Source organism: Ictidomys tridecemlineatus, unplaced genomic scaffold, assembly GCF_052094955.1.
Source record: "Ictidomys tridecemlineatus isolate mIctTri1 unplaced genomic scaffold, mIctTri1.hap1 Scaffold_419, whole genome shotgun sequence".
NCBI classification, from domain to species: domain Eukaryota; kingdom Metazoa; phylum Chordata; class Mammalia; order Rodentia; family Sciuridae; genus Ictidomys; species Ictidomys tridecemlineatus.
The window spans coordinates 137,571-162,554 of record NW_027522715.1 but is presented as its reverse complement, the minus strand read 5'-3'; the positions used below and the strand labels follow the sequence as shown (position 1 = coordinate 162,554).

Below are 24,984 nucleotides of genomic sequence, written 5' to 3'. Positions count from 1 at the left end.
GGCCTACTTACCTGGTTCCTAAGCCCATTTTTACACTGGTGTTCCTGATGGGTGGGTCCTCTCTCTCTGAGTACATAAAGTGGTCTGATCAGTCCATGGTTTTTCATATTCCTTTGTTATTCAACCTACTGCTTTAAAATACATTCAAATAAAAAAGGTGTAAGTTACTTGCAGAGAGTCCGGACACACTAGGGTGAGGGGAAATTGAGAACATAACCAGCGCTCTCACAGTCAGAGGACAAATGGTTTTGAAATCATGGGACCGAAGCTGGCTCTTCAGGGACTTCCTCAAAGAAGCCTTGGTGGACATAAGGTTAAACTCACTCAACTGAAGCTCACATCTTTAGCTGGGAGGGAGGGCACAGAATGACAATATCATGTATAGAGGATGTTATCCTTCCACAAATATCCTGAACAGGTGGTCATGGAACACCTTGCTGGGCAGTGTTCCCAGATTAGAATAAATAAGTTATCTGCTTGGATTGCAATGCCACAGACACACAGACTGGAGTTGGAAGGGTATTTGCTTAAAATACGGCACACAAGGGTAATAAATAAAAGTTCACAACTTAATCGGCTACAGCAACAAGACCAGGCTCTCTTGTGGGCGTGTGTTTTTTTTCATAAACACCTCTAATCTCTCCCTGAGCACAAAAGGAGGCACAAGGAGACTAAGGGCTTTGGGGGGAAGAAACTATCTCACTGTGACCATCCTGTTTTGAAACAAGAGGGCAAATGTGTGGGCACTGAATGGCGACCCCATGAGTAAGAGTGGGTTGCCCATTTCAGAGCAAGAGCTTGAGCCAGCAGAAGGCCGATGCCCGATTCCTGCCCTGACCAGGTGGGTACGGTTTAGCTGGGTTTCTTCTCCTTTACCTTTATGGTTGACAAATTTCTTGAAGGAGTCTTTTTCCTATCCCTTTTCCTGCTGTTAGAGTTGTCTTGGGTCTGGCCTTCAATTAACCTGCTTGTGACACTGGGTCCCAGATATAAGCTGCTCTCTCATTAGCAACTCGGTGTGTTTGAAATTTGCATTTTGGTGTCATGGAACCAAACAGACAACACACACTGCCGGTACCATGGCTTCCCTGCGTGTATGTATAAAAAAAAAAAAATGGAAAAAATAAAACAAAACGTCACACAGAACACAGAGGGACTGCTGAACAAAGCTGTGGGAGTGTGAATACATTCTCTTCCGGGTCAACCCTGTGGCCTGACAGCTGATTACAAAACACAGGATGACTTCAAGTTGTAGGCATGAAAAGAAAAGATCACACCTAGGAAAGGGAAACAACTGTCCACTGAGGCAGAGTAGTGACGGTCTTGAAGAAGCTGGGCCACCCTTAAAAGAAAGAAAAGCTCTCGATTGTGAAAAGCTATGCCAGGTGCCTGTGGCCAGGATGGAGGCCCCTTAGGCTCTTAGGGTGGGCGAGGCATCCAAGGACACCCCGGGGCGCCAGATGCAGTATGACCTGGGCCACTTGACAGCCCCTGGGGTGCGGTGGGGAGCTGTCAGACATGGGATTCACTGGTTCCTATCCATGGGATAAGAACACACTTGGGAGTTTCAGTGCTTCTCAAAAGGAAAGAAGAAAGGACACCACCATTCCCAGACTCCACAGGTGAAGTCCTCATCATAGGACAGCGCGGGGGTACTTCCTGTGGGACTGGAAGTAAGGGCGGGGCAGACACAGGGTCTCCAAGTCCTATGTACACACTTTACAAAGTTCCACTCTTCCCCCGTTAGGCACAAGGTTGATTTGTCTAGCTCAGGAGGTGGACAGGGACGGGAAGAGGGGGAGAGTGCGCTGCAGGGGGCAGGGGAGGCAGGGAACAGGGTGGAGAATGCACATCTCCTCCGGGGCACAGGCCCCCCAACCTCACCGCAAGCTAGTTTGTTTGGGGAGCTTAGCACCCATCAAGATGCCCGAGGTGAGAGTCACAGGGGCTTTCATCTGCATGCTGGATCCCACCATGGTGGGGAAGCTGTGATTCCGTCGGATGCCACTGTTGAGCTGCAGTCCACCCATGGCACTGGTGACGGTGGGACATCCAAGAGGCAGGCCCTTGGGTACCAGGCCTCCAGGAACAAGGGCTTGTGCTGGCCCTGGGGGCCCACAGAGGAGAGGTCCCTGATCTTCAGTCAAGGTGGGGACATGGGCTCGCCCTGAGTTCACCACTTTGGCCACCCCAAACCTCCTGACTTTGTCCACGAGGTTGAGGTTGGAGACGGACACGTCCGTCTGGCTCTCGCTGCTCCTGACATTCTTCTTTTCTCTCACCTCCCTCAGGATGGAGCTGGCTGGCTTGGAAGCCAGGAAGTTGTCATAGGGAGGGCTCGTGCACTTGAACTCAAAGGAAGGCGGGGAGGACATGGGCGTCTGCATAGGCGAGTTCAGAGGGGTAGAGGGGATCACAGCCATCTTGGGAGTGTAGGAGTGCAGGAGGGAGCCCCGGGCAGCCCTGTCCCAGCTCTGTGGGTCATACACAGCCGCAGAAATGCCCCGCTCCTTGAGCAGCCACACCAGCCCCAGGGATGTGCTCATGGTGGTTGTGGACTCCCGGATGTTAGTGAAGGACTCGGCCAGGCTCAGTCTCCGTGGAGTGCACGGCGTGGCCACTGGTGTGGACTTCAAGTGGCTAGTGCTGCCACAAGCTGGAGTCGGGGCCGAGTTAAGGCTGAAAGGAAAAGATGACAGGTTACCCATCAGAAATGCGGTGATCACCAGTGGAAGGGTCAGTGGTCATTCCATAGGGTTGGACCTGGGACATAATAGGAGGACTCCCTGCAATGGGAGCCCCAGACACCTCTGTCCACATCTGTTTCTTCCCCTCACCCATGGAGGCTTGGGAATCCCTTAAGTAGGGCCCTGGTGTGGGTTGATGGAAGATGCATGTGATTCTCTTTGCTCTCCTCTGCTGGATGGTGTAACTGTTCCCTTTGCAGACCAAGAAACAGCTCCAAGTTTAGGTGGCTTCTTAGTCACACCTGGGTATTAAGTGGATAACCCAGATTTAAAGTCTGAGTGACCCCATTGCTCTCAGATGGGGAAAGAAGTTCATTGGCAAAGAGGCCTTCCTCCCCCACCAAATCCACTCAAATCCCAGTGTTCCCTCCTAATCCCTACTTCTCCCTCAGGCAAGACACTAACCAGAAGTATGGGATACAATGGCTTATTTTAGAAATGGCAAAAATGGCCCCAGGGCTGGGCCAAGGCCATGTGGCCAGCACCTCAGCCTCCTGACCATAGGACAGAGCTCTCTCCTCTGCACCTTGTTGCCCCTCACCACCTTCACATGCTGTCCAAACCCATTTTGATGAGCGGAGTTATGGGGTCAGTGGAAGGAAGCCATGCCCTGTATTGTGGGACCTTCATTTACAGAGTTTCCCAGCTTCAGGCTCCTGAGTGACTAAAGGAAAGCTGAAAGATCCTTCCTTCACTCAGTGTCCTGCTGAGGACCCCTAGGGGCCCAGCAGACAAAGAATTCTTCAGGAGGGGAAGCAGAGAAAAGGCTTCTGGGTCTGCTTATGAAAACAAGGAAGACTGATTTTTAACAGCTGCTCCAGAGATTGGAAGCAGGGCAAACAGGCAGGAGCCCTGTCCTGCTTCTGAATGTGCTGCCAAGGGCAAAGGAGTACCTCCTTCCAAATGTCTCCTGGGACCTGCCCTCCGATTTGGCAGGGGCAGGTCAGGTGAGTGTCTCCAGCCTGGCCAGGGGAGGCCCAAATACCATGGGCAGAGCACCAAGCACATAGAGGGAAGGTAGGGGACCCCTTCTGGAGCAGGTCCCTGGAGTGACCAAAGGGGCCCTTCCTGGGAAACAGTTCAACTGGAAATACAGGCTGGAAACACCATGTGGCTCCACACTCAGGTGACCTCCCCACTGGCCAATCAGCAAGGGCAGTGACCACAGAACAGGGCCATCTCCCACAAGCTAAGGAGGGAGTAAGCTGGCCGATCAGGAGTACTCTGAGGAATGTGAGATTAGAAACCACAGCATATTCCTGTGGTTAAAAATGTGGATTTTGTAAAGGCACAGGGAGAATTTTACTAATGATGTATCATTAAGACAGGGTAAAAAAAAAAAATTCTAGACTTAAAACCTTGTGTGACCATCCTCAGGGAAATTTCATTGTGTTTCTGGCTACCTTTCTTTCCAACTCTGGTAAGAAAGCCCTTCCATACTCCTGACTTCCTATGGTTTTCCTGGTCCGGGACACAGCTGGGTGGTCTTCCAGATGAAGATCTACTTGGGTGCAGTCTGCATTCTGAGGCTGTAGTTAGAAAGGGCATCTAGTTGCCCTGCACCAGCCTTCACTGGGGAGCTGAGTTCTGTGGCTTTAAAGACAGCCTCTTCCAAACACAGAGCCACAGGATGGGAAAACCAGGTTCTTCTGGGCCACAGGGGAGATGGAGAAGACAGAACTAATATTTAGAGATCCACAGGATGAGACCTTCAGGTAAGGCCTGTAATAGCGCTGGCACTCGATTTGCTGGGGCAGTTTAGAGAGTTAGGGGTGTGGACGGTCAAGGCTCTGTTAGCCAGGCACAACCACAGAGACACATCCAAGCCTCAGTCCCCGGGTTAGTGGCGGCCACGCGTGCACACACAGCTCTTTCCATGTGACCTGCCAGGGCAGGCACTACTGGCCGTGTGCTCACCCCCTGCCTCGCCCGTGGGCTCAGACTCTCTGCCCTACATCTCCTCTCAGCTCAGCGGGGCACAGGGCTGCTTCGTGGTCCTCCTCACATGACCTGCGGAGAATTATTCATAGTTTAAGGTGCTCCTGGGGATGGTTGCTCCCTCTAAGCTGGCCCTTCTCACCTCCCTCCCTTTCAGCCTTACCTTCCATAAACCTCAGAATCTTGCTTGACTGCACCAGAGGGAACGGCTGAGGGGAGCATTCTGTTATGTTGGGGAGACCACTTTCCCTTTCACTGGAAGGTGTGGAGGGAAGTTGTGCAGCTGATCAAGCCAAACAGACCAACCCACTACATACAAGGCCTCTTGCCAGATGCTGCACTAGAAGGAATTGACCATGCTGGGCTCTGGCTTGGTCTTGGAGTTTTATCATTTGGGTCATTATAGTCTGACTGTGGTACATGGTTCCTGGGGCCTGTTCCAGAGGTACAAGGGCTTCCACAGAGCTCCGTAACTCCACCATGAAAGAATGCCATGCTCTACTGGCAAGCTCTGGGGCAAACATCCAGCAGATTTGGCAGCAGGTCTGTTGGATTTCAATTGTTCGCCTGTTCAGGAAGGGCCTGAGAGTAATTCCAGGGCCAAGAAAAGGACAATGAAAGGTGGGTTGAGGTTTCTCCATCTGCGCTGCATCTGAATTAACAGGAGCTTCAATTCAAAAGCAAAGTTCTCACTCAGCACAGGTGACTATAAATGCTCCTAAAATGCTCAAGCTGGCTAGAGTTGGCTTTTGAATGAGCTCCTTAACCTCACTTTGCTCCATAGGAAGCATTGCAGGAAAGGGAGTGCCCTGGTTCACCCCACCTCTGCCCACCAGGGGCCAGGGACCCTTACCTTGGTGTGACCCGCGTGAGCTCGTCTGAAGGATGCAGGATGCGACAGGTGGTGAAGGTGAAGGTGGAGTTGGTCTGTGACATGCACTTCCCAGTGTGGTGCACTAAATCGGGGAACAAAACGTATTCCTTGCATCCAAGTATACCATGTTAAAAACAAAACTCCAGCACAGCCCTGAGCAGATGCAAGAAGTGATGAGCTACCTTGTGAACTGGATCTGGGTGAGGAAGGTGGTCCCTCAAAAAAGGACCACATTTTTGAGCACTGGTCTGCAGAACATCGGATCCCAGCTTCCGGCCCAATCCAGACAGGGTTCCTCATCATATTCCTGGGCCAGTAGTGGATCCAGTTCCAGGGGGAGGTACTATTGGGTCTTGGGGGCAAATGTGGTTTTCCTCCACAGAGGTCAGGATCTGCTTTCTTCTTTTGTTGCTTTACATGGGCAAACAGGTGCCAAAACTCGGCCCAGGGGAGGGGATGGAGCGGGCAGGGAGAGGCACTTGGCACCTGGCAGTTAGGCAAGGCATGTGCTGCTCCCTTTTCTGCTCACATAAAAAGGGGCGCGGGAAGCTGGCTCCACTACTGTCCACCTGTGATTGACGTGGTGGGAGGTGGCGATCTCAGCAGCCTCAACAGAAACCTGGCAAGAGTTCCAGAGATCAGGGCCCTCTGGGGTGCCCCAGCTCCAGGACATCATCTGACACACAGTGGTGCAAGTGGCATCACTGCTCCCTCCTTGACACCTCCCTCTGGCTCCTTTCTTGCCATTTCTAGGATGTCTGATTTCAAGTGAAGTCGAGAAAGCAACAAGGGATCCTCAATTTATTTCCTTTTAATGTTCCTACAGGTGGTTGTTGAGGCGGCTGAAGATTGTGGTCTGGAGCAAAGTAAAATCACAGGTATTAAGACCATGCATCAGAAAGCTGGCGAAGGAACAAGTAGTCATGAGACATCATGATTGTAGAGGTCATCCTCATTCATAACTCAAGCATTAGGAGAAAAAAAGAAAAAAAAAAGATTGCACAAAAAAAAGATTGCACAAAAAGCATGCACAATGATGTCCTGGGATGATCCCCCCGACCCTCCCCACCCACCTGTGCCCCTGCAGCAGCTCAGCCCCCAGAGACCTCCTGGGAGAAAACGGATTAGGATCTCAGAGGCCATGAGGAGTCAAAGGCCAGGAAGATTCCAAAGGCTGTGAACTAGAAACTTCTAGCTCCTTATGGGACGTTTTCTCTCGTGTTTGACAAAAAAAAAAAAAAGGCAAACAAAACATAACTGATTGGTGCCCCAAACCCTACAGATCCACACACAGCTGACTGTGTCGGAAAAGAAAACCAGGAACCAGATGAAACAAACAACAAATGATAACCAAAAAAAAAAAAAAAAAATGGGAGGCACATACATTGAAGGAAGTGAGGACAAAGCCAAAGCACAAAAATGGTGAGTGGGGCCAGAGGAGCAAGGCAAGACTGCTATGCCCCAACTGTGGTCTGGTGGGGCTCTGTGTGTCAAAGGAGGCTCCCGTGGCCCCTGGCATGGCAAGCAGCCTCACAGCCACTGGGAGCTCCAGGCAAATGGGAGGGAGAGGGGGAAAAAAAAACATTTAAAATAGCCTTTATGAATCTTTGTTCCTCAAGCAATAAATGAAAAGGTTCAGGAACTCAGATAACCGAGAAATTGTTGCAAGCCAAAAAAAATGGACGAAGCTATGAAGAGAAGGCAACCGAACAATCACGATTCTCTTGCTGCAATAAGGTCTAGAAACAGAAGCAACAGAAGGCCTGGAAAAGCCATCCCAAATATCAGGGATGATGGGTTATTCAGGAAGGAGAGGGGGGAAAAGCAGTCAACAGGTAGAATTAAGACAAAACAGTTGAAAGAGAGAGAACATAAAAAAAAATCAAATAAGGCAAGGCTAAATTTAACATTAGAAATATACCCCCATCGAAACACATGGCCAGAAGATCAAATGAAAAGGTCACAAATGCACACTTTCTCCTCCACCCCATTAAGTATTAGGCCTTTGATCACAACAGGTAGGGTAAGAAGGATGTTTTAGAGATACAGTTGCATCAACAGAAGCAAAACCCATCTTAAACAAATGGGTTTGGGGGATAAGAAAAGGCTGCTAAAAATTCAGAAGTCACCACTCCCCAGAGCAATGGATAGCTTTAGAAGACCAAGGAAGATCAATGAGGGTCAAAAGTGCCAAAGCGGGAGATTCGGCCCCTCCAAAATACCACTGGGATGCCTGGATGCAGGAGCTCTCCTGTGTCACCATGGATGGCCTGGCCGCTGCTGCACCTCCCTTCCTTGGGATGACACAACACAGAGACAGTGAGTCACCTGGGGATGGGCTTGCCAGAGCTCCTTGTGCTTGCCACAGAGAAGCAAAGGGATGCTTGCGACAGCCCTGGGTGCAGGAAGAGAGGAGATTCCCAAACCAAGAGACACGTAAAACCTTCTTCTTGGCAGGCAGCAGGGGCTCAGGGTGAGGGTTCACTCCGGAAGTCACCAAGACTATTTCACACACCAAAGCCCCTGCCCCTCTAAAGTTCTTTTCAGAAAATGGTAATGTGGGTTCATCTCATGCTGCTCACTTTGGGGACACGAAGGACAGGACTTCTTAGAATTAATGCTTTCTCTACTTAAATTCTTCCTTAATGTGCAGGGATTACAATGTATTAATTTACATTTACCAATAAAGAGCCCCAGACTTTTCTTATGTTCAATTGCTATTCCTCTCCTTGAATTCTGATGCTGATACAGAATTTGGTAAGTTTTAAACTCAATTAATTCTTGATTATTCAAACTCTTCTACGCTGGCAAAATGTAGGTAGTGGGCTTGCAGGTTTTTTTCTTCTGAAAACAGATCACACATAAGCACACGTCTTTGGCGAGCAGCAGGTTCACACACTGAGGGCTTTCTAAGGCTGACAGTCACCCTTCTCTCCTGTTCTCTGATGCAAGCCTGGTGCGTTTTCTGCCTGGAGTGGTCCACTTGGTAAGTGGCGCTGACTGCCCATGCTCCATGATGCCTGGTCCTGACTGGAGAACTGAGTAACTGGGATTCTTTGGCTGCCACCAGTGGTAGTAACACAGCAGTAGACTTGCCATATAAATCTGGATGGCTGCTGCCTTGTGAAGCAATCAGGCCTCCTGAAGACTCAGGCTAGAAAGCCCACTGCCTCTCTACAGCCCAAAACAGAGGAGAGGAACACACACAAGGCTGGGGATGCTCTGGTGGAGCCAGAGTCTCCACAACAGCTGAAGGACAACTCCATCTGCTTGCCCACAAAACACATTGACTCATACATTTTAATCAGTCCCAGTGGCGCTCCCCTCCCATCCTCTGGGAAGGGCAAATTTGAAACGTGCTAGGTTCAACAAAAGTTTTTTGCTCTCTAAAAGCCATCACAGAATCCAGTCCTTCAAAGAGCCCTGCATGAGACACAGAGCTATTGAAGAGAGCAACATTCACTGAGTGTGTCTCTAGGGAGATGCAGCACACACCCAGCTACTTCAAGAGAGGTCTTTGAGATGGAGAAATACTGGCCATGCCATGCACCCAAACCAATTTTTTAAAGGCACATAAATAATTTCTAAATATACCTGTGGTGCAAATTTCTTTTCAAATGCATCTCAGAATCTTGAAAACAGGGACCCTGTCTTTGTGGTGCACAGAGGCCTTCTATTTTCTCTTTTCCACTCTTCATGGAAAGGACCAACTTGTGTGAAATGAAGGAAATGATCTTGAACCTTTTTTCCTTTTCTTAACCTGACCATGTAGTGTTGAAGCTGCTGTCAGGACTTGGGTCTTTGTAATTTCTATAAATTCATAACCAACATACGCATACACTCCTCCCTGCACCGCCTATTCCAGTAGCTGCCACATTAAGGGTGGCACCCAGGGGCCAGGCTTTTCTATCCAAGCAAAAACAAAGCTACTGTCAGTAAAAGCCACTGTCAACCCAACTTAAAGGCACGACTTGAACTAAGCCCTAAGAATATCAGTACATCTTTTTAAAATGCTTGGCTTGTAATGACTTTGAATTTTGCTTAAGGGGAAGAGAAGGGGAGAAGAAGGATATCTCCCTGCCTGTCAGCTACATGAGAAATAGCTCCCTTTCCATTAACCTCTCCCCCCCCACACAAAAAAGGAAAAGCAATGCCTTAGAATTTTTGCCTAAAATACTAAAATACCAGGGCATAGAAAAATGCTTTAAAGATTTTCCTGTCACTTCATTATATAACTCTGCCTATGAATTTTTCTGGGGGAAAAAATGTTCCATGATGAATTCATACACAAAAAGCTCCATAAACTCTCACGGGCCCAACAATCCATCATTAACACCAATATGGTAAGAGCGATCAATGTGGTTTCAACTGCATTTCTCTTGGAGTGGGGGATATTATGAAGAGTAGGTTCAGATAAAGCGGCTCATCACTTTAAAAAAAATGAGATAAAAAGTGACTTTAAACTAAAAAGTAATGTACAACTCTATAATGATACTTTTTAAGCCCTTGCGTACCAGGCCTCATATGGGCCAGGTAACTCTTCTCTGCTTCTCAAACATTTTTGGACACAGCCCTGATCTGGTCCTGTAACTCAGAGGAAACTCAAGGGCCCCTGCTGGTCAAGCACATGGAGATTTTAAACCTCATCAGCATAGAATCTTTTTCCAGTTTCTGTACAACTTATTCTTGGTTCCTGCAAAATTAAAAGTCTAGTCTTCCTACTACACCAAGCGATTACTGTCTTTCATCTACAAAGTATGTGATTTAAGAGGTGAACAATTTCACAGCACTGTGCAGAGGGCCAGAAAATCTCTCAAGTGCCCCTGGGGTATCATGTAGAGAAGAGATTTTTTTAGAATGCTGTTAAAAGGGCAAGTACAAAAATCTCCATGGATCCTTTGGATGTCAACAAGCTCACCTGCATGGCCTGTATCTTTTTGTCCTTCTCTCTGTGGCTGACACCAATAAGCAGGGGAGCTTGCCTGGCTGAGCTGTCTGGAGACCTTTCCTGCTAGCATCTTCAAAGCCAGTCCAAGAGGGCACTCCTCCCTCGCACTGAACCCTGACAGGCAAGTGCTTCCACAAAGGCCCCTCCATGTGAGAAGAGTCAAGAGCTGATGCCCACCAGTCAGCACCCATGTGGGAACCTCTAGACTCTGGAGGGACCTCCTGTGGTTCTCCCAGGTAAGGACACCATAAAGAAACTGCTTTCAGCAAGTGCTGTCTGCTCTGGAAGTTCTAAGCAGGGCTGGCTCTATGCTGTTGGCTTTCGATTCTCATTCTTCATTATTCCACTTCCAAGCTGCAGTCGGTTTGATCCGCTTTGGCTTCACATACATGCTGATGCAAAGCACAGGGGCTTCCTCCGCAGGTCCTGATGTGGGTGGGTGTGGGCAGACTGCAGTAGAGCCAGGCTGCATCAAAAAGCGCTTCCTCCCACAAGACACTGGGAAGGAACTTCCCTACACCAAAGACATCTGAAGGCCTGTCAACCAGTGTACCAGCCTATTCTATCTGGTTCTGCTGGGTCCCTGGGCCACCTTTCCTTCACGAGTTTATCTGGACCCACTTCTGTGGACATGAGTGAGACTGAAAGCAAGACAGGATACAAGCTGATGAAGGTGTACTGCAACTGGCCCCTGCCCTGTGATAAAGCTATAGGAACACATGGCTGCCAGAACTTTCTGTCTGGCTCCTTTCCAACAGGACCTATTCCGTTCCCTTCCCCCACACTCTGTACCTGCTCCTGAATGGAATTTGGACCTATGCATAAAACAAAGATGTGACGAAAGCTGATTCTTGGCTCTCACCTCTGGTGGCCAGGTGTTGGAGACTTAGGGAAATTTTCAAGGCCTGTTTTGACCAAGTGTGACCGCCTTCCAATACCAACTTCAGGATCTCAGCCCCAGTTATGACAGATCTCTACTGCAGGGTCACTCACTACCAGATCAGATGCCACTGTCTGCATGATTCCAGATATTTCCCCAGGTAAAATGGGCTCCATGTGTATAAATGCTGAATAGACTGACCTGCAACATCTTCTGTGGGCACAGCTTTAATCTCACACTTTCTTCACCTTTAAGGATCAAGGCATCCAAGATAATTCACCTGAATGGTCCAGCTGGCCAGCCAACTACTGACTTAACGTGTGAACTTAATCATCTGCCACACAGAGGCTCTTCCCTACACATAAAAATCTAAAATACAGAACACTGTCAGGACAAGATATGGACTGTTTCTAATCAAGTGCATTTCCTATGTGAATCAGAACAAAAAACACGTCACTGAAATAAAGTAAAACTATAATCTAAATATTGTTCAAAATAATCCATTTTAATCATCTAAATTGTTTACAATACAATAACATGGATCCTTTTAAAGACATTGGATTTTAAAAAATCACCAAGTGATACTTCAAAGAACACATTAAAATATATTAATAAAATTTTTTCAGTGCTCAAAACTCCCCCCACCCCTGACATGGGACAGCAGGCTCTAGACAAAAGTGCCTAAAATACAAGTCTTCCCAGTTTGCCGATCACACCAGTTGTTAAGAAAAAAGGTTAATCAACTTGTTTTCAGAATTTCTAGCTATGAAATCTTCCTGGACAGAATGGCAAATCCCAAGACTGGGGCTAAGTGTGGATGATGGACCAAAGCAGAGACCAGACCAGCTGGATACAAATCCCCAAACAGAGGATGCCCCAAGTCTTCCCACCGAGGCTCATCTGTCTGCCTGTGACTCACTGGTTGTATACAGAGAGCCACCTGGAGCCTCGAGGATGATTTATGTAGAGAGTAAAATGCTTTCCACATTCCAAACATCAAAATGGTTCTGTCATTCCCAACAGAGAAAAAAAGAGCCAAGTCAGAGTACATCCTTCCCCCTCTGATGAGGTTTTAGAGATGAGTCTTATCAGGAAAACAAGTTCAAAAGAACTCTAGGTCATTCAAACAATGAGACCATGCCTAAATTATTTCAGCAACCCAGATAATTCCTTTTTGAATTAACATGTCTTGAGCCTGACCCTTCTGAGTTTCAACTGTAACTGTGCATGCCTCACCTCAAATAACATTGCTGGGGTGGATTTGCTGAAGATTTCAGTAAGGAGGGCCAAGGAGAACGGTCACTGCTTATGGTGACTTTTTAGTCCTCATGACTAATTTCCTGGCTCCTTTCCACCAGGAGCTGCTCCCTTCCTTTTTATGTAAGCCAATGCTTATGATTGGGACGTTAGTCCCATCACCAGTTCCCTCTCTCCCTCAGTCCTCCAAGAGAAGTTGTTTGTCAACATGATAGCTTATGTTCAACTTCTCAAAGATGCACCCAGTGGTGGTCCTTGAACTTCCTGGATTCACCTTCTACCTGTAACGCTGTGGGGAAGGCACTGTCTACCCTTTCAGTACAAGTCACTCAGACACTGTTCTTCAAGGACACCTGCCTGCCAGATGGCCACTAGGACAGTGGTAGGATGGCTAACACGGCCAGTTGCCCTTTGTTGACTGTGTAGATACTACATAGATAAGCATCTTCATTTTTGCACAAACTTAATCCGGTAAATTAATTGCTTAAAAAAAATCAAACCATAAATAAATCTAAAGGCTAAACAATTGTCAACTTTACCTATGACTCCTAGGAAGTTGACAAAGGAAAAAGAAAAGTCAGGCCAAATCAAGTCTCTTGACCACAGCTGTCAGAAATTAGCCAGGGGATGGGAGACACCACCAAGAACCTTGGCTCCTTCCTGCCTTGTGTTTTTGTGGGGAGTGTTGGAGTCTCTGCAGATGAAAATTGTGAATCACAAAGATGAATGTCCTTCCTTCAAAGGTGGTGAATGAGATGTTACAAGGAATACAGCAGTGGGTCAATTCATCTTTTTCAGGGTCTGTCCCCTTATCACACAGAGCTTTGCAGCATGTGGATCTGGGAGATCCAGGAAGAGTAAAGGGTAACTATCTGGGGCATATAGTGACCACAGACCCTTGCTCCCAGGGCCCTGAATAAAAATTTCCCATTCTAGGGGCAACTGAGATGGGTCATTCTACAAACTCAGGCTCACCTTCAGAGACTGGGGTAGGGGAGTGGGAAGGCAAGACCAGCTCAATGTCTTTTCTAGATTCATCTAGACTCCTCTGGAGGAATTTAATGACATTCTGTTAGGGTTTATTTGGTTAATCCCTTTGAAAAAATCCACTTTGAACATGTGTAAGCTAGAAAGAAAGTGACATATATGCCTTCATTGAAGTAATTCAAGTCATAAGGCTGGTCTATCAAGTGCTGTCTGGAATCCTGAAAGTTTTCTGGGCTTCTCTCTCTCTCAGTGCAACCCAGAGGTAACAGATTCTGTCACTTGCTTTCACAATGACCCAGAACTCACAATTCCCCTAGCACTGCCCAGGTCATAAACTCAAATGGGGAGTTAAGGAAGCCTCCATGAAGAAGGTGACACCAGAGGTCAGGTGCTAGATAGGCAGCTCATTATAGAGTCACACTGGTGCAAAAGGCCGAGCTGGCTGAATTAAGGTGAAAGTACAGAGTGCCCAGAAGGGCTCCTCCTATTCTGTGCTGGACACCAGGCAAAGGAGGCACCTGGCTGTTGTCCCCTGACAAGTGTCCAACAGATAGTCTGTAATTACTTGGATTTGAACTTGAGCAAAGAGGGAAGCTTTCATAGAACTTGTTCTAGAATGTTCTTCAGGTTTCCTAGGAGATGAAGGCACAACACAAACAGCATATCAGCACACAAAGAAAGAAGCCAGGAGGAGGCATCTCCTGATCCACCTTAGTCCCTTGGCCCCTCCTAGAGCCGAGATGTTATCAAAGCCTGTCTTCTGACTGAATAAGTCTCGTGCAGAATCCAGGCTTGGCCACACTTATAAGAGAAGGACAGAAAGCTCCTGTGTCTCTCTCTGAGAGGTTTCTCTCTACTTCGGGGAAGAAGGACTTCAACTTACAACTGATGAGCTACTAAGATGGGTTTCCAGTGAACACTAGAAGCTGCAGTTTACAGAACCAAATGGTTATTCTCTTCCTGACTAGAAAACAAGTGTGGAGTTGGAGCTTGAATAAGACAAACTTTGGCGTACATTGGAACCTCTACAGTATACAATTTTTTTTTCATCCATTCACTCAAATGCTATTTTCTGAGATGATTGTGGTCCAGGCACTGTGCTGCGCACCATAGATGCTGAAATGAGAGTTGAAAGGGACTGACATCAGGCTTTCTCATTCTAGTGGGAAGTGATAAATCAAGTCAAAGAGCAAAGATTTGGAATCATTTGCACTTGGACATCTAGTGACATTTCAAAATCAACTGTGCATACTTCAACTCATGGATTTCTCCTGAAACTTTATCCACCTAATACCTTCCCCAACTCAACTGATGGCAATTCCATCCTTCCAGCTGCTTAGGTCAAAAGCCCTGGGACGATCTTTGACTCCTCTCACCTTCCATCTAATCCTCAGCAAACCTCTTTGTCAGATTGGCTTCAAAATGCATTTAGAATTAGCCCTCTCTTCACCTCTTTCTCCACCACCACCTAGAACAGAGTGACCAACTATCCGACTCCTGGATTATTGTGCTAGCCCCCCAATTGATATAACTGCCTCTATTCAAGAGTTTATATGCATAATCATAGCAATGTGCTAGGGTCTTTGTTTCTAAACAGGCCTCAGGGCCGTGGTTTATCATCATGGTTTCCTTTCTTCACTGCATTTTTGATCCTGGAAAGCCCATCTAATAGGCCTGGCCACATATGATTTGGATCTTGCTAAAATGAACATTTTCATTACTCTCACAAAGAATTCTACCAACGGAGGACAAAGTTGAACTAGGTGCTGGAGGAATGAGTCACAATTATCAACCAGTAGGAAGGACTGGCTTTTTTTCAACAGAGAGAATAAGGGAAATTGCATAAGAAGGGGATGGAAGATTGAAAAGCAAAAGAGAACGTTGGGAAAACATAGTGCTGATAACCACAGGAATCAGAGCCCCCACTTCTGTAAGACTTGGGGAGCAAAGGAAACAGGTTAGAATAAAATAAACTGAGAAGGCCATAGGAAGGGGTCCTGAGCAGGTGAACCCAGAGCTCTGAGGGGAGGGTGCGTCTCCACTTCCCTCCCTGAGCAGGAGGAAGGAGTGTTGTGGTGAGGCAGGTCTAGGATGAGGGAGAGCCATGTTGTTGCCAGGGTGGAGAAGTGCTGCTGAGGGAGACAGCTCACAGGCTGGAAGAAACAGGTCTCCTGCTTCTCCTTCTGGCCTCAGGGGTCTCACTATCTGCAGCACCTGACACAGAAGCCTCAGCAGGGTATATAATGGTGAATTCAGAGCTAAGAGACAGTAACGTAATAATTAGATTTTCCCCTGATTTTTTTTTTTGTCTAAACAATGCCATATATTTCCTTTGCTCCCCCAGTCCTACAGAATTGAGGGCTCTGATTCCCGTGGTTATCAGTACTATTGCTTTATCAATTTTCCCTTTTGCTTTTTCAATCTTTTATCCTCTACTTAAACAATTCCACAGTTAACACTACAATGCACCCACAGGTTCCAGTTCATCAAGTCAAGGTCAAGAAGGACAAGATATGGCCTGGACATCTTCTGTAGATCCTACACTTCTGTTTTAAGAAAACCATGCATTTATGTTTCTTTGCATGAGGGGTGGCTGTATCATCAAGCGGAAATATTCACTGATGATGTTTGTTTTGAGGCTAAGTAAGAGAAGAAGGGCCCATCCCAAGGCATCAACTTCTCCTCACTGCTCTGTGCCACGAGGGGGATTTTTCTAGAAGCAAAAATAACAAATTATTTTAAAAGCTTTATCACTTAACCAGAAATTCATTATATTCAACAAAAAGTGCTTTATACCATAGAAATTCCCACACCAGCACTACTTGAAGAATGGTCTGAGGGCTCACATCAGTCTGCAAACTGTCCACAACGAGATAAGAATGGAAATTGAGAGTAAATGGTTAGATGCATTTTGGATAATTAACATTGTCATGAAGTCCAAGCACATGACCAAGCATGTGGGTCCCCTCAAGTGTCATGGAACACTTGGGTTGAGTTGCAGGTTGCAAGAGCCACTAACTAATGATCATATTACAACAAGTGATGCTTTAAGGTTTGTTTGGCAATCTTTAGTTAAGAAAATCTTCATGAAGAAGGTGACACCAGGGGTCAGGTGCTGGATAGGCAGCTCATTATAGAGTCGCACTGGTGCAAAAGGCCGAGCTGGCTGAATTAAGGTGAAAGTACAGAGTGTCCTGAAGGGCTCCTCCTATTCTGTGCTGAACACCAGGCAAAGGAGGCACCTGGCTGTGGTCCCCTGACAAGTGTCCAACAGACAGTCTATAATTACTTGGATTTGAACTTGAGCAGAGAGGGAAGCTCCCAGAGAACTTGTTCTAGAATATTCTTCAGGTTTCCTAGGAGATGGGGGCACAACACAAACAGCACATCCACACACAAAGAAAGAAGCCAGGAGGAGGCATGTCCTTCTCCACCTCAGTCCCCTGGTGCCTCCTGGAGCCGAGATGTTGTCAAAGCCCTGTCTTCTGACTGAATAAGTCTGCAGCAGAATCCAGGCTAGGCCACACTTATAAAAGAAGGACAGAAAACTCCTGTGTCTCTCTCTGAGAGGTTTCTCTCTACTTCGGGGAAAAAGGACTTCAACTTACAAGTGATGAGCTAGCAAGATGGGTTTCCAGTGAACACTAGAAGCTGCAGTTTACAGAACCAAATGGTTATTCTCTTCCTGACTAGAAAACAAGATGTAGAGTTGCAACTTGAATAAGACAAACTTTGGCCTCAATTGGAACCTCTGCAGTATACAATTTTTTTTTCATCCATTCACTCAAATGCTATTTTCTGAGATGATTGTGGTCCAGGCACTGTGCTGTGCACCATAGATGCTGAAATGAGAGCTGAAAGGGACTGACATCAGGCTTCCTCATTCTAGTGGGAAGTGATAAATCAAGTCAAAGAGCAAAGATTTGGAATCATTTGCACTTGGACACCTAGTGACATTCAAAATCAACTGTGCATACTTCAACTGATGGATTTCTCCTGAAACTTTATCCACCTAATACCTTCCCCAACTCAACTGATGGCAACTCCTTCCTTCCAGCTGCTTAGGTCAAAAGCCCTGGGATGATCTTTGACTCCCCTTACCTTCCATCTAATCCTCAGCAAACCTCTTTGTCAGATTGGCTTCAAAATGCATTTAGAATTAACCCTCTCTTCACCTCTTTCTCCACCACCACCTGGAACAGAGCCACCAACTATCCATCTCCTGGATTATTGTGCTAGCCCCCCAATTTATATGACTGCCTCTACTCTAGAGTTTATATGCATAATCATAGCAATGTGCTAGGGTCCTTGTTTCTAAACAGGCCTCAGGGCCATGGTTTATCGTCATGGTTTCCTTCCTTCACTGCATTTGCGTCCCTGAAAAGCCCATCTAATAGGCCTGGCCACATATGGTTTGGATCTTGCTAAAATGAAAATTTTCATTACTCTCACAAAAAATTCCAAGCAACGGAGGACAAAGTTGAACTAGGTGCTGGAGGAATGAGTCACAATTATCAACCAGTAGGAAGGACTGGCTCTTTTTCAACAGAGAGAATATGGGGAATTGCATAAGAAGGGGATGGAAGATTGAAAAAGCAAAAAGGAACGTTGGGAAAACATAGTGCTGATAACCACAGGAATCAGAGCCCCCAATTCTGTAAGACTTGGGGAGCAAAGGAAACAGGTTAGAATAAAATAAACTGAGAAGGCCAGAGGAGGGGGTCCTGAGCAGGTGAACCCAGAGCTCTGAGAGGAGGGTGCGTCTCCACTTCCCTCCCTGAGCAGGAGGAAGGAGTGTTGTGGTGAGGCAGGTCTAGGATGAGGGAGAGCCATGTTGTTGCCAGGGTGGAGAAGCGCTGCTGAGGGAGACAGCTCACAGGCAGGAAGAAACAGGTCTCCTGCTTGTCCTCCTGCCCTCAGGGGTCTCCCTATCTGCAGCACCTGACACAGAAGCCTCAGCAGGGTATATAATGGTGAATTCAGAGCTAAGAGACAGTAACGTAATAATTAGATTTTCCCCTGATTTTTTTTTTTGTCTAAACAATGCCACATATTTCCTTTGCTCCCCCAGTCCTACAGAATTGAGGGCTCTGATTCCCGTGGTTATCAGTACTATTGCTTTTTCAATTTTCCCTTTTGCTTTTTCAATCTTCCATCCCCTACTTAAACAATTCCACAGTTAACACTACAATGCACCCACAGATTCTAGTTCATCAAGTCAGGATCAAGAAGGACAAGATGTGGCCTGGACATCTCCTATTGATCCTGCACTTCTGTTTGATGAAAACCATGCATTTATGTTTCTTTGCATGAGGGGTGGCAGTATCATCAAGCGTAAATGTTCACTGATGATGTTTGTTTTGAGGTTAAGTAAGAGAAGAAGGGCCCATCCCAAGGCATCAACTTCTCCCCACTGCTCTGTGCTACGAGGGGGATTTTTCTAGAAGCAAAAATAACAAATTATGTTTAAAAGCTTCATCACTTCACCAGAAATTCATTATATTTAACAAAAAGGTGTTTTATACCATAAAAGTTCCCACACCAGCACTACCTGAAGAATGGTCTGAGGGCTCATGTCAGTCTGCAAACTGTCCACAATGAAATAAGAATGGAAATCGAGAGTAAATGGTTAGATGCATTTTGAACAATTAACATTGTCATGAAGTCCAAGCACATGACCAAGCATGTGGGTCCGCTCAAGTGTCATGGAACACTTGGGTTGAGTTGCAGGTGGCATGAGCCACTAACTAATGATCACATTACAACAAGTGATGCATTAAGGTTTGTTTGGCAATCTTTAGCCAAAAATGCCTAAAAATCTGAGCAACTGTAAGTGTATATTTATTTTTCTAATTTGTTTCTTTTACCATGAAGTTAATTGTCATCAAGTCTTTCAAAATTTAAAGCTTAACATTATTATCTAACTTGGAGGCATAAAAATTTGCATTGTGTAGCCTTCAGCCTGAATTATAGACTGGAAAACAAACCCCACTGGAAATTTTTTGTCAAGAAATTAGATATATGAGCTTCAATCTGGAGTGTTAGTGAAACAGAGCTGAGAAGCTTATACATTATCCCTTGTAAATGGGACAGTTATCAACCTGAGCTAGCTGAAAAAAAAATTAAAAGAATCATACTCATTTATTATATTATAAACCTTAATACTGATAAAACAGTATTCATTCAAAAGCGGGTCTCAGTGTTTAGTACAGAAAATCACCACTTACCTATCTTTTTACTATTTGGTTAGTTATAGCTGCAGAACTATGAAAGTTGAATTTAACAATGAGTCTCCATACTAAATGCCCTAGGCACATTTTCAATGATTAATGGGGACTGTCTTTATAATGCTTTTAGTTTTCCCTATGTTTGTTCCTATATTTTAAAATGCAATTTAATGTCTGTTGAATCCAATTAAAATTTGATATTATATTTTAGTTTGCTTTGCATTTTATTTTTTCTCACAAATTGGTGTTATGGTATTTTATGAAAATATTGACTCATGATGAATTGATAAAAATGCACAATATGACCAACCAGTTATCACTGAGAGTTGAGAAGTGGCACTCTATATGTCTGTAAAGCCCCAGAGGCTTGGCTGGCTGTTGATATCTGTCTGAGCCCTCCCTCTTCATCCCTGGGACAATTATGGTGGGTCGGGATTCCATCCTTGACAGCACAGCCACTGACAGGGACCAGGGACTAGACCACAGCTGATGGGCTATGGGGCCTACTTACCTGGTTCCTAAGCCCTACAACTTTACCTGCTTTGGCTGGTCGGTTCCAGTTTCTGCAGAACATCAGAACAGCTGAGAATACAATACAGTTGCTTTTTCTGGGGCCTGAGGGTGGCAGGAGACACCACTGTTGGGGTTCAGGCACGCAGGAGAGGCAGGGGTTGGATATTGCTACAGCTATTCAAGGCCTTAGTGTCACAGGTAATAGAGGCCCTGAGGAGGACTGTGGGCTTATATATTTTGGGGTGTGGAAGAACAACACATCTCTTTTCTGTTCTTTCTCTTCTAAAAAGAGGTCCCTAAACCTTTGGCTGTAGTTCAGAAATCTCCTCTTCCAATGGCCTCCATGAAACCTTGATGGATTCCGCCTTGCCTTTCATGTCCCAGGTTCCTCTCTTGCTTCCTTTTCGTGGATTTGTCTCATCTGCTATGCGTTGCTGAGCTGCTGGTCCCCAAGTTGCTGATCTAAGCTACAGGTCCAGATTTCCCTCACTGGTTTAAGTTCTTTGGGGCTTCAGAGCAAGATTAGCCTAGCATGGTGTATGCTAGATACTATTCAACAAACATTTTAGTCCTGGATTTAATCACTGTGCTGGGCTTTATGGGGCTTGGAAAATACAGGCTAAATGTTAAGGCGAGGGCTGGGGCTGTAGCTCCGTGGTAGAGTGCCTGCCTGGCATGCATGAGGCACTGGGTTCCATCCTCAGCATCACATAAAAATAAATAAAATAAAGGCATTCTATCCATCTACAACTACAAATAAATTTAAATGTTAAGGAGGAAAAGGGTCATAATGCCTGTAACTTATTTGCAAATGTTGGGGGGGGGTGTAAAAGGAAGATGCATTAATTAGGTGGGCTAATTTCAAAAGGTGGGAAATCCCCTAATAACACAGAGCATTTTGGAAACTATTTTTTAAGATGCTTTCCTTTGATCCTGGGTATGGCAGGAGGGTGTGCAAGGGGTTTCCTCTCAATCTGTGATGTTTCCTCTCTTACATCCACACCCGTGGGTAAGTGGTCTTCTTGGCTAGACATGCATTTCACCTGGGGGACATCAACCAGGCCTCCCAACTTCCTGCCCCCAATGCAGAGGGACTCATTCAAATGTCCCCATGACCTTTTCAACTGCCCATGCACAGTGAGGCCCTCTATGGATCCCCAGAGAAGCATGGAACTGAGATATGACTGAGTGAAAAGAGTGGGAAGAACCCTGAATCAGGTGGGAAGACCTGCAACCTAGGGAGTCCTTCCTGGTCTGGCATTGCCCACCTACCCCCAGGCAACTGCAGCCTCCAGAAACCACTGACTCTCTAGAAAGGATCCGGAATGTAAGGGGCCGAGTCTCCGCCATTGGCATTTCCTCCCACCGTGCACCCATGACAAATTCTTTCCTTGGAGGTGGTGGTGTAGAGGGGTTGGAAGGTTCAGCTCCTGCCCTGGATCTCTTCTTAGGAAAGCAAACCCCACATACCTGATCTTGTGCTTCCATCATCAGAGCCAATTCCTTCAAGTTTTCTGCTGTCTCCAAGTGCCCTCTACTGGCTACAGGAAATATATCCTCCCATGATTTTAAAATTACAACCCTCCCCCCCACACACACCACCTCAATTCAATCCCTAATATGAGCCTTGCAATCAGTTCAGATAATTCGGATAGACTTTTCCTCTCCACCAACGGTTCCCCGGGTAGTGTCATATCTGGGTGGAGGCACTTGTTAGAGCTGTGGGGGTGGCTGTGTTATTTCCTTTATACTGTTTGCAAGGCCCCCTGGGACATACCTGCCTGCCTACCTGCTCCTAGGCAATGTATGGAAGTGACTCCCACACAGATCTGGGGCCAGGTACTTTGAGATCTTCTGGTACTTCCCTGTTGAGGCCCACCTGCTGCCATTTCTAACTTTCTCATTGCCCAATGTGGTTGCTGCCCCATGATGGGTGAGAGTCATCCATGGAGGAAGGGTTCTAGAACATCCTCACTTTCCCAGGCTCCCTGCAAAACTAGCTCATCTGTCCTTGGATCCTCAGACTCGTCCGGGGCTTCTCCTATAACCTTGGACTCAGCTCATGGACAGGGATAGGTGAAGGGCTCTTACATCTGATGTAAGTGGAATCCTTCTCCAAACTCCTTCTTCCCTTGTCTACTTGAAGAACATTTATCCAGTTCTTGTCCTAGGTGATTGGCAAGTGGAATTAGCAGGGTCAAATAAGCAAAGAAAAGAACTGGCTCAGCAAGTTTCCCTTCCAGATTGTTTGGTCTTACTCCAAACATACACTTAGGTTTTTCTTTCATCATAACCAGAAACCAAGAATTTGACATCTTTATTTTTGGGTCCTGGCAACAGTCTCTTTGTCAATTGCCCCCTGGAGCCACAGCGTCCCCTGATTGAACTCTCTGGGCAGGGGGGTTGCTTGGGACCCACACAAAGAAATTCAGCAGAGAACAGGAAAGAAACAGAACCACCTCAGACATCCTCCTGCCACACCCACACGACAGAAGAATGCACTTTGTAGACTGTGAAACCTCTATTAGGGTGCTTCCAACTTTTGAAGAATAACATTTATTTTTTTTGCATCTTCTTTTTGAAATTTTTTTTCTTTTTCCCAAAAACACTTGAAAGTGACTTGTGGACATGAAGTTCCTTTATCTTAATTCATTAGCACACATCTCCTAGGAAAGAGGCCAGGCTCTCATATATCCACAGTATAAATTATTGAAATTTCATATTAATGTAATATTTTAAAATATGTGCTCTATATTCAGATTTCTCTGACTGTCCGAACATTATCTTTTAAAGCATCTTTTCCAGCTCAGTATCCAATTCAGATCTGAGTTGTGTTAGTTGTCTCTTTATCCTCCTTTAATCCAGAACGTTCCGACCTTTCTTTCACGTCATTGCCATTTTCAAAAACACAATATTGTATCACCTTCATGATTCAGGTTTTGCATTTGTGGCAGGAACAGCACAGAAATAATGTGTGTGCCTTCCAATGTGTCACACATTAGGAGACACTAGTATCACTTTGTCCCGTTTTGAGGTTGAACCTTATATTTCATGATGAACTTAAATTGGGGACTCACAATTCTCTCCACTGCAAAGATGCTAGCCCCCGCCTTTTGTAAATTAACATTCTCTAGGAAGATATGACTCTCCTGCTCCCTAACAAATTCTCACACAATGGTTTTAATATCCATTCCTGCCTGAATTAGCTATGAGAATTATAGCTGCATATGGTAGCTCTTTCTAAATTCTCACTTGGCAAAGTGGGAAGACCCAACACCAGGTCATCAGGCCTCAAAGCCTTGCCTGCCCCTGCTGAGCAGATAAACCACCCATTCTTTCTCTACCCTTCAAGCAAGTTAGAATGCAGTTGTCTGATCTTCTCCAAATTCTATGTACACAGTTTACAAAGTTCCACTCTTCCCCTGTTAGGTACAAGGTTGATTTGTCTAGCTCAGGAGGTGGACAGCCCTCCTGCACAGAACTCCCACCCTACACAGCAGTTCTCAGACTTCAGTGTGCCCTAGAATCACCAGGAGGGCTTTTTAAAACAGCTCCCTGTTCTCTCCTTGGGGATTCTGGGACGCCCTCCAAAAATCTTACTGGTTTGACACAAACGCTTAGTTAGTTCTCTTTCAGATGACAGGTCTAACACAGGTTCATGGGGAATACTCATTTAAGTACTTGGAGATGCTGGCTGATGGAGACTCCACCATTCCAGTGTGTGGCTTTAAGCTTTAACACACAGAAAGAGAGGAGCATGCAGAACCGTGCCTGGGATTCCTGCTGCTCACAGCCCCACTGGCCTGCTCAATGGCAGTGGCTGGGAAATATGGTGATCAGATGGACTCTTTGGTGAGTATCATGGTTTCTTTGATCCTACAGCATTCCATTATCCTACCAGAAAATGACACATGGGCCTTCTTTCTGTGATCCTCACTTTTCTATCCATGGGTCTTTGCACCAGCTCCTCTCTCTGCCCAAACACACCCAGGCCAGATATCAAATGGCTGATTCAATGCCCCTCCCTGGAGAGGCTTTCCCTGACTGTCCAATCAGAAGAGGCTGCCCTTCCCTCACACCCCTCTGCTGTAATTCTCTGCATAGCCCTTCTTATTCTGTGGGGTGTTGTCCTCCTCCATTCGGTAGATTGCATACTCCATGACAGCAGGACTCCTCTTGTTCATCACTGTCCCTCTAGTACCTAAACCATCTGGCACATGGTAAGTGCTCAAAACATACTTTCTCAACTAATTAACCCAAAGGTGTAATTACTGTCCCCATTTCACAGATTCAAAAGGGAGGGCCCAAAGAGGACAAGTGGTTTGCCCAAGGTCACACCAATACCGAATGGTGGTATCTGGTTTTAATCTATGTGCCATGTCCCACTAGCGCTGGCAGGGTTTCACAGCCTTCACCTACCAAGGTGGCAGAATAAGTTGCATCTGATCCTTTCCTTCTTCTGTCAACTGCCCCTCGGGTGGGCCTCCACTGTTCTTGGTTCTTAAGTCTCTTAACATGACTCCCCAGATGGCAGTTGGTAATGTTTGTCTGGGAACTGGTTTCACAGACGTGCTCACAAATGTGGGAAAACACATAGATGCAAGCTTTTTTCA

At 46.2% G+C, this 24,984-nt stretch overlaps 1 protein-coding gene across 1 annotated transcript; it reads right to left on the bottom strand.

Annotated features, from left to right (window-relative positions):
• Nucleotides 1-679: 679 nt before the first annotated feature.
• LOC144373503 (trafficking kinesin-binding protein 1-like) lies at nt 680-8,211 on the bottom strand. Its single transcript, XM_078036551.1, has 3 exons — nt 7,782-8,211; nt 5,539-5,641; nt 680-2,679 (listed from the first exon to the last, which is right to left on the bottom strand). Exons 2-3 carry the CDS (start codon nt 5,619-5,621, stop codon nt 1,881-1,883), a joined length of 882 nt encoding a protein of 293 aa, XP_077892677.1. The 5' UTR covers nt 5,622-5,641; nt 7,782-8,211; the 3' UTR covers nt 680-1,880.
• Between the last annotated feature and the right edge of the window lie 16,773 nt (nt 8,212-24,984).

Bases quoted from the DNA above. Each gene is read 5' to 3' on its own strand.
- LOC144373503 (XM_078036551.1), bottom strand. From the start codon at position 5,621: ATGTCACAGACCAACTCCACCTTCACCTTCACCACCTGTCGCATCCTG. The intron at 2,680-5,538 runs GTAAGGGTCCCT...TTTTCCTTTCAG, and splicing joins CTCACGCGGGTCACACCAAG to CCTTAACTCGGCCCCGACTC.